This window comes from Hakea prostrata, chromosome 7, assembly GCF_041222555.1.
Source record: "Hakea prostrata isolate BN-2017 chromosome 7, UWA_Hpros_2, whole genome shotgun sequence".
In the NCBI taxonomy this organism is placed as follows: domain Eukaryota; kingdom Viridiplantae; phylum Streptophyta; class Magnoliopsida; order Proteales; family Proteaceae; genus Hakea; species Hakea prostrata.
The window spans coordinates 24,456,044-24,465,545 of record NC_142606.1 but is presented as its reverse complement, the minus strand read 5'-3'; the positions used below and the strand labels follow the sequence as shown (position 1 = coordinate 24,465,545).

Here is a 9,502-nt window from a genome sequence, read left to right as displayed (position 1 = left end):
ACCAAATGAGGACCAATTAGCTGAAAAGATTGACCCATTTGACACTCCTACTAATAATATTGATTGAGTTCTGGTTTTGTGGGTAACATGCAAGGATTCTGTTTGTGTGGAAGGGCACTTGGATTCGCTTTTATACAAGTAAAATATATACCATTGATTGTGGACTACTTTATCTCCAATTGCTCAAGGAACCTGTTTCAAAAGCTATCTTCTAAGGTAGTGTCTAGCCGAAAGTTCCAATTAATTAAGCAAGAAGCAATTTCTACATTATTGTTTCTGAAAGTCAAGACTCAAGACACGGATCTCCTGCTTTGTCTCTGGTAGTTTATGGAATTTGTTTCAGTGGTCAACTTCTCAAGTAATGATTAACTGAGAAGCAATTTCTATTTTGTTTGCTGTGGAGATGCGTCTATGGTTACCCAGGGAATTTCAAACCTCAAAATATTATTTAGGACATCGTTGAAGAAAAATCCATTCTAACCCATCCAAGGTGTCAATCGTGTATGCCAAGTAAAAACAAACCCCCAAAGCCAGAACCACACTGACTCAATGTGGTTGGACCAACATTTTAAGGACCTATTGTGTTTTTGTCTCTTCTCTGTCTTCTGATTCCATGAAACAATGGACTTATGCACAGCCAGCCATATTGTAAAGGGGTTCACCAGGTGTAGAGAATGCATATCAGGAGAAGTCTGCACTTGGAAGTCCAAAGCTGAAAACCATTTGAGTTTTCCTGTCTTGTGATGGGAACTACGACAACTGGGTATTTATATTTGCCTTCCTATGTGACAAACTGGGATATAGGGATATACAAGGAAGTTCTCTAGGGATTTACATGTAAAAAAACATGAGCAAAAGCATTATATCAGCTAATATAGTCATCAAGAGGCAAGAGCATGGTTCAGATGTTTTCATAAGGCTATGATCATCAGCCGGCTACATACACAATAATGTTGATATAATCTAGTTATCCCATTACAGTCTCACTACTAGCAGAGACTCATCTAAAATAAACAAATTAAAAGCCTATCTGAGACAATAACTTGTGAATAATGACTACATGCAACTGTGTTACTTCCTTGGAATTGAAGTTGCTCGCTTTCCTAGTGGTATCTTCCTCTGGTAAAAGAAATATGCTTCGGACCTTCTATTTGAGACTGAAATGCTTATTTGTCATCCTGTCGATACTCCTCCTGAAGCACACACATATCTGAAGGGCAAGAATGGTGAGTCAGCTGACAAAGGAGGATACCAACAATTAGTTGGGATATTGACCTACCTATCTCTCTCATATTCAACCGGACATTACTCAGATTTGTGGGTAATCCATATTCATCACACTTGTATGTTGTGTATCATATTCTAACATGGTTCAAGTTAGCTCCTGAAAATAGGTTCTCTTTGTTCTTTATAATCATATATATTTAGAAGCCTTTTGCTGATTTGACTAAGCAGGTTTTCCAGATACTGAAGATTCACATTTGACTACTATTCCTCTGTAGGAAGTAACTTTGTCAATTGGCTTCTTAAAAAGCAACTTCTAATGGCTCCGTCAAAGTACAAAGGCAAAGTTCATGCAATGGCAAATGGTGTCTGAGAACCATCCAGCTAGGGAGGTTGACCTAGCACATATACTCTCTCTTGGTTCACCATCGAGCCGGTTTCTGAGCTTCCTAAAATATCAGCCTTTTTGGGACCTCTATGAGCCTGGACTTGGGCGTATCTGACAAAGAGTGAACAAACCCATACATACATGGATCCATACCCAATTGTAATGGTGCAACCCTGATGCTTGGACTGGGATTTTTAATCCAATCCATTGGGATACATCTAAGGAACACTGATATCCTAATCCTTGTTTGAAAATTTTTAACCGTATCCACCTAAATCAGTAGACACATCCATTCCAGGGTCTGCCTCGAAGAGATGCATTGACTTTTATAAACAGAGAAAGAGGGTCTTCAAAACATATTGAACACTTGCTGTTCTACTTCTCTCTGTGTCTTTGTTTCTGTACTCAAAGGGGTGCATCAGACTAATGAATGTTTCCAGTGGGAAGCTAGAAGCTGTTTTTTCTTTTTTTCTTTGTCATTCTTATCATGGAGTTATTTTGTATACAAATCTGACTCTATCAACCTAATCAAAGGGGGCAATTAGTCACCTTAGGAGACTGTCAAGTGATACAACTCAGCTTGCATCAACATACATCTTGGAAGAACAACTCAAGGCTAAGATACTTTTGCCACCACATCTTTATAATTAAATCATTTAATATATTCAACCAAAAATCATTTAATATAAAGCCCTACACTCTTACTACATTTTACATGAATTTCTGAGAGAATGTTATCTAAGACAAAGATGAAGTTTTCTTCCTTTGTGTCATAGGGAGTTTTATGGGTATTGGGGTTTTCTTGTAACACTATCCCTTGGTTAGTGAAGCTTCTGCACATTGCCTTCAGCCCAGGATGCAACCCTTGGTGGGTTGGTGTGACCCTGATATTCTGTGTCGATCAATTGTCCTCACACTGGTTATTGCTTTAGTCTGTTCTTGTTGCAATCAGCTAGTGATAATGTTTCCACACGAAATGTATCATTTGCATGGACCAAGGAAAGGAGTCGAAGGACTAAGGCTATACCTGGGTAAGCTATTACCCACTTTGAACATACCTCTTGTTGCTGTAAAAATTAACTATAGAAGAAGGACTCTCACTTCCACAAACCCCCCCCCCCCCCCAAAGTAAAAATAGATGCACACTACTAAACAAATCCAAATCAAACCCTGGTTTAGCCAATTTAGCAACGACAGACAAGCTACTCCTGTAAGTTTATTGATTCAAATATATCCATCCCTCGATCACTGATTCTAATTAAATTTCTAACTTAGGCATGTGCTTGTTCACATTCATGCCATCAACCTGAGATCAGTTCTTAACTCATTCAAAGAAAGAGCAAACTGACTGATCAACACCAACCTGTCCACCAAGGGTCTGTGAGGATAACTAACCTAGAGATTTCACATTATGGATGTAAGTCTGTCAGTAAGTACGCTCTCAGTCTGCAGCAAGGTGTGAAATATCGGCAAATTTTGTTGTTTTGCCCCTTGGAGAAATTGGTGAAACGGGAAAATTTGCTGATATTTTGCCTTGTCCCCCAGTTCAGTGGGTATTTTATGCCATTTTATGCCAAAAAATTGATGTCTAGCCTAATTTGAGGCCAATAAACACACTAGGAGTGGTATTTTGGCCAAAATATCTCTAAAACTGATGTTCTTAATTGGGACATATCCAGTAGGTGTTTTGACTGCCAAATTCCATCGTTTAGTGGGTTTTTGGACCACTTTTAGTTTCCTAGATAGATTTGGGTTTTTAATTTTGAGTCTTTTAGCTTTGTTCTTTGTGCATGCTGCATCAATGTTGAAGGTCAAAGTAAAACAGAAAAAGAAATGCAAGAAATAGGAGAGAAAACCCTGGAAAACAAAGAAAGTTTGAGCAGAAATTCATCTAAAAATATCGCGAGAAATCGCCAAAAGAAAGTTTGAGCAGAAATTCATCTAAAAATATCGCAAGAAATCGCCAAAATATTGCAAGAAATCGATAAATAGGCAATAAATTGGCGATTTCTTGCGATATTTTGGTGATTTATTGATAATATTGTTTTTGCCACCTATTTCGGTTCGTTGCCTTCTGAACCGGGCAAATTACACCAAGTTTTGGGCAGAATTTGCCGAAACTTCCTACCATGGTTTGTAGTGAATGAATAGTCTGTCCAAGTAATGGTTAAATTGCTTTTGAAATAATCCCAAAGGGATTGCTGGTGTGGCTGTCGGCCATTTGTGCTTCATGCTCCACTTTCCCATCTGGTTGTCAGCTTTCCTCACTTTTGACAAAATTCTCTCCATATATCCAGGGAAGTAAAATGGTGCACAATTGGGTAGCTACCAGGCTTAAGGCATTTCTGGGTGGTTTGTAGCAAGGCAGCAGTTTTTAGATTGTATCAAGCCATAGGTGACGTGTAGCACTTAATGAGAAGCACATCTTTAAGAAATAGGATCTTTCCTGAACTTGAACTAGTCCTTTCCCTTGGATTTGAGAGGTTCCTAAATTACCCATAAAAACCTGTCCTCATGAATCAACTGTTGGATGGTTGGTACTTGATAAAGGCATGGTGATCACCACAAATGTGCTTGGAAGCACTAGTTTTGATGATTCATTCACTTGGTTTGTCAACCAAAAATGCCCCAGCTCACTCCATAAATCCTCAAAAAGAAAAGGATTGGCAATAGCATGCAAATAAGGTACAAGCAGTTTGTAGTCTTACTCTGTTCCACTACCATGAAGCAGCATGATAACTGATGAACATTGAAAGCATAATGTGCTCACTTACATTTGAAAAGTTTTTACTTCCAAGAGACATCCACAAGCATCATTGTTTTCATGACACGATTAAAGGATTGGCGTGAGCCACACAGTTTCAGCTGGGGCAGATTCCAGAAAACTACAAGAACTCAACAAGATCCAGACTCAGAACCCTCCTTACTTAGATATAATACTAAGATCTAGCCTACGAATCTTATTTTTATACGACGACCCATCCAATACATTACCTCTCCTAGTAAGATTAGGCAACATAAATCCATAAAAACCAGAGAATCAAAGGAAGAAACGAAGAAAAGAAGCAATCAGCTTAAACTAAAACAACTGCAATTGAAGAGGATAAGTAACTGTCGTTCAAGTAAGCTCCAAAAGAAAGAAACAAGATAAATTCAAGTATCAGTACCTCAAGTTCAACTAAACATCTTATGAAGAAGAAACATAAGGGTCGGTTCTGTTTCTTCGAACTTGCGCACTATCGCAATCAAAGCCACATCCACACTCTGGAGACTCGTCGAAGTTTTTAACGGCAAAATCAGCGGAAGCGATCCCGACAGAGAATTCTAATTCGTCGTCGCTTCGAGTAACCTTTACGATGCTGATCCAGAACAACAAAACCTTCACACTGACACCCGACAAGTCGGTGAGCTTGTCTGTGGAAATATAGCCTGTAACGGTGGTTTTGTATCTCAGCTCGTAATTATCAACTGTGAAGGTACATGTTTCACTCAAGTAGACAGTGAATTTTCCGGTACTGGTATCCAATTCGTAACCCGTAACCCCTTTAGGGAGAAGACCCACCGGGAAATCATAGGACTCCAGTACCTCATACACAGTCTCGTTGGCTGCGGTGGCCGTGAGAGGGGTAAAGCAGAGGAGACTAAAACACAGAAACAGAGACAAGAGTCCCCGTTTGAGGCTGAAGAAGAATCCGGACGATAAACCCATCTCTCACTTTTCCTCCTTTTGCCTCTCTTCAAGTTGCTAATCAAAAGGGAGCTAGAAGCCAAAAACCAGAGGGTTTCTCTCAGGTAAAACGTCGAACACCTTGTGTTCAATATGGAGTAAAGGTGAGCAGCAGAGGAGCCTGGGCGTGAAACATATATAGGGAACCAAGATGGACTACGTGGTAGCTGGAACTCGGATATATTTGTCGCCGCATCTGCGTTTCGTTGAGAATCTTCACTCATTTCAACAAACACTGTAAGATTTTCAACGAGCATCGCATCAGAGACTCTACCTGCAAGGCTGCGACACAAGAGCTTGGATGGAAGAAAACCCACGTGGTGGTGTGTTGAACTAACAGCTCCCCTTCCCTCCCCTCCTAACAGTCAACTCAGTGTCTCTTCCTCTCTGCATCTGGAACTGGTGAGTAGAAATTTATACCTTTCGTTTGCTCTCAGCTTCCTCAGATATTCGGATATTCCTTATCCGAAGAAAACAACGAAATATCCGATCAGCCTTGACCGGTTGGAATCATCTGGTCCTTTCTTCTTTTTTTTTCTTTTATTATTATTATTATTATAATTTTTTATTTTTTTATTTACATTTAATCAATAAAATATAAGAAAACTAACTTTTCTTCAAAATAAAAAATTTATTTTAACTAGAATTTTTCCACGACGTCAATGGGGCTAAAATTATTGATCGGCCATTTGAGTGGATAACTTTTTAAATTAAGTACACTAGATTTTTCGAAAAATGTCAAGTTATCCACTACTTAGATTTTGACCATTTTTTAAACTTTAATTATTAATGGACCACAATATTTCTTACACTTATAGATTAGCAAATTACACTTTCACTCACTATTATATACCTAATCTTTAGGCGAGTGAAGGAATTCACCCACTTCTTCGTCTACCTTGTTGGAACCCCATTTATGCCCACAACCACCACTCCTCCATTGCTGTTGCTAAGAGTGGTGGTAGTTGTCGGCGGTAGTGGGGTTTTTGGTTAAGTAGATTAAGAAGTTGAGTGAAGGGCTTTACTCACCTAAAGATTAGGTGTTCAGTGAGTGAGAGTGAATTTTAGTAACCTATAAGTGTGAGGGATATTGTTGTCCATTAACAATTAAAGTTTGAAAAATTAACGGTCAAATGAATAAAACCTAATAATGTGTAACTTGTATTTTTAAAAAAGCCTAGTGTGGACAGTTTGAAAAGTTTTCCATTTCAATAGACGATTTGGAATTTTGGCCCAACTTATGTGAGCACTGTGAAAAAAACTCATTTTTAATCATTCTTGAATATGGAGCAACTACTGGAGGTTTCAAGACGTTGAAAAACCATGTGAATGACTTTAGGACTGTTAAATAGGAATTGGATGTGAAGAATTGCAACCTACCAAAATTTATGCACCAAACGGTCCTTCTAATAGATTTTAAGAAAAAGAAAAAAAAGATGGAGAAAGAAAGACAAACCTTCTAATAAATCTAGTCAAGAAGAGGTATTTTGAAACCCACCATATGAATATCATATACTTTTTTTTCTTCCTAAATGAAAAATCATATACTTTACCCCTCCAAAAGAAAATTCATGGGAAAAATATCGTTGAACCAGGTCCGCCCGAGATTCAACCCTCAACCTTGGTCGGGGACGAACCGAACGATCCAAACTCGAATCAACGGGGTTTAGAGATAGCATATTCAAAAAGAAACAATAGCTATCAGTAGATATGCACGAGTTCGAAATTCTTGGGACGTATAACGGGTCAAAGCGACGATTATCAACTCTTGCGGAATGGAAGATCGTGTCAGCTTGAATAATGACCACGATCATAGCATCAAGATCATACGATCGAAGGAAGTTATCCGTTACCCCACCAACGGGTCTAATCATTTGGATCTGATGGTCATCAGAAGAAGGCACGTATGAATTCAACAAATGGGATTTAAAGATAAACTCTATATAAGGCATCATCTACGTACGAATAAGGTATCTAAATCGTATTCCCAATTATCGTATTCTTACTTTCGCTCTACATCTGGTCAGAGCTTTTGTGATCAGTTCATCAACTGACTTAGCCATCGAAGGTGGACTCCCGACTCCCACGGTCGGGCCACATTTGACTATTGTTTTGTAGGTCATTCTTACGTTATCTAAGGACTGAGTAAATTTTGGACGCATTACATATCCACCAAGATAAAATTCATTCAAAAATCTAGGGAATAGGGGTATTGGTGGGATTGTAAAGGATCAATTATCAAGAGTTGTGGACTTCTGTGTGTTCCTTGTGGGTTTGTACAAATTATGAGACAAGTTCATGCCTTAAAAACGGGGCTGTGTGTTCCTTGTGGGTTTGTACAAATTATGAGACAAGTTCATGCCTTAAAAACGGGGCTGGAAATGGCAGAAGAATCTCACGCAAAAGCGTAGAGGTGGAAAGAAATTCAACATTGGCAGTTGTATAATTCAAAGTAATAAAAATTCATTGGTTCGCGGTTATTAGATAGAATATGTCACTCTTTCCCAAATTCAATTTCTTGTTGCTTTAAAGAGATTTATAGATTAGTTGGTTATTTAGCAAAGGCAGTGAATTGAAGAGCTGTAGCCGGTAGCTAGACAGTCAACTTCAGTTTTATTAAAGATGCAAATAAAATATCTTAGAGTTTTTTACTAAATTTAACTAAAATTTAACTAAAAGCCTAAAAGCCTCAATCTAACTAAAATTTAATAAGTACAAAGCTATGAATGCCAAAAAAAGACAAACACTCACTAGCTTTTAAAGGGGGTGTTTTCCAAGGAAAAACTAAAATATTCTGCTTAACCAAACAGCCTTAAGAAAAGTAAGAGACAATTACCACTATTGAGACTCCATTAGCAAACTCTCGATCAAAACATCTAGAAAGCAGAGAGAAGCTGATTCGAGTTCCTATCGATTCTCTTTGACAACTGATCATCGCATTCGAAGCCACAACCACACTGCGGCGATTCCAGGAAATTTTCGATTCCGTAAGAAGCCGAAGTAATCCCCACAGAGAATTGAAGCTCGTCGCCTCTCCGAACAACTTCAACGATGTTAAGCCAAAACAGGAAAACCTTGACACTGACACCTTTCAAATTAGTGAGCTTATCTATGGAGATATAGCCTGTGATGGTGGATTGGTATTTGATCTGGTAAGAACCCACCAAAGAGAAGCTGCAGCTACCATTCAGATAACCTGTGAACTTCCCAGTAGTTCTGTCCAGTTCATATCCAGTTACTGATTTTGGCACAATCCCAACTGGGAAATCATACTCTTGAAGAACGTCGTAGGCTGTCCGTTTGTCTTCGGCTGCCATTAATAGTGCAGGTGAGACAATGAAGCTGAGCAGGATTACGAGTCTTGGCACTAACACTGAACCCATCTCAAACCTAGAGCAGAGACGAAGTGATGGGATATTGGAAATAGAATTCAATTGGGAGAAATAATTTCTCTGTGTAGTACCTTCTTCAGTGGTTGTTGATGAAAAATTAATTCGATAGGGCTTTGACAGGGATTTTCTGGTGGTGAGGCGTGGCTCACTTGCCATCGCGAACCACAGGATCTGGTGAAGACTTTAATGGTGACAGTTACCCTAGAATTTCTTATTCGTTCCCCATTTCGCTAATTCTCTCTGGTTCTTTTTGTGGGGGTGTGAATGGTTCGGATTGAGTCGGAACAGTCAAAACCTTACCCAATCCTGGCCGTTCTTTTAAGCTTGACCTACCCTGACTTTGCCCTCAGGGTTGGAGCTATCCTAGCGCCGGGAAGCCGACTAAAATCGTCTGCGGCGCTCGAAGTAGCCGCCATTCACCGATGAGCGCCACGCGGAGACAAATATATCTTAACCGTTGATCTTGAGTAAACCGGTTCATCGGACCAACCCTCAATCGCAACCGAAAAAACTCATCCATACCCTATTCTTCTTTGTCGTCATCGCTGGCCTTTGCTCAGAGATGTAGGTGCTTTCTTGATGTGATTTTTATGTGTGTTTGTTTCTCATCGTCAAATATTCTGTATTTAAGTTGGGAATTCTAACTTTAAACTGTCACATATAACAGAATTTGGCACAAACACCTTTTCCACCACAAATTTGGTGGGACCCACCTGTAAAAAATAAAAAAATAAAAAACCATCCCATCACCCCATCCCTGGGCCCCCTTGT

The 9,502-nt window shown here is 39.2% G+C and overlaps 1 protein-coding gene across 1 annotated transcript; it reads right to left on the bottom strand.

The window, feature by feature from the left end:
* Positions 1–7,998: 7,998 nt before the first annotated feature.
* LOC149010730 (uncharacterized) lies at positions 7,999–8,941 on the bottom strand. The gene has a single exon (XM_089163387.1). The coding sequence runs from the start codon at positions 8,885–8,887 to the stop codon at positions 8,216–8,218; it is 672 nt and encodes a 223-aa protein (XP_089019513.1). The 5' UTR covers positions 8,888–8,941; the 3' UTR covers positions 7,999–8,215.
* Between the last annotated feature and the right edge of the window lie 561 nt (positions 8,942–9,502).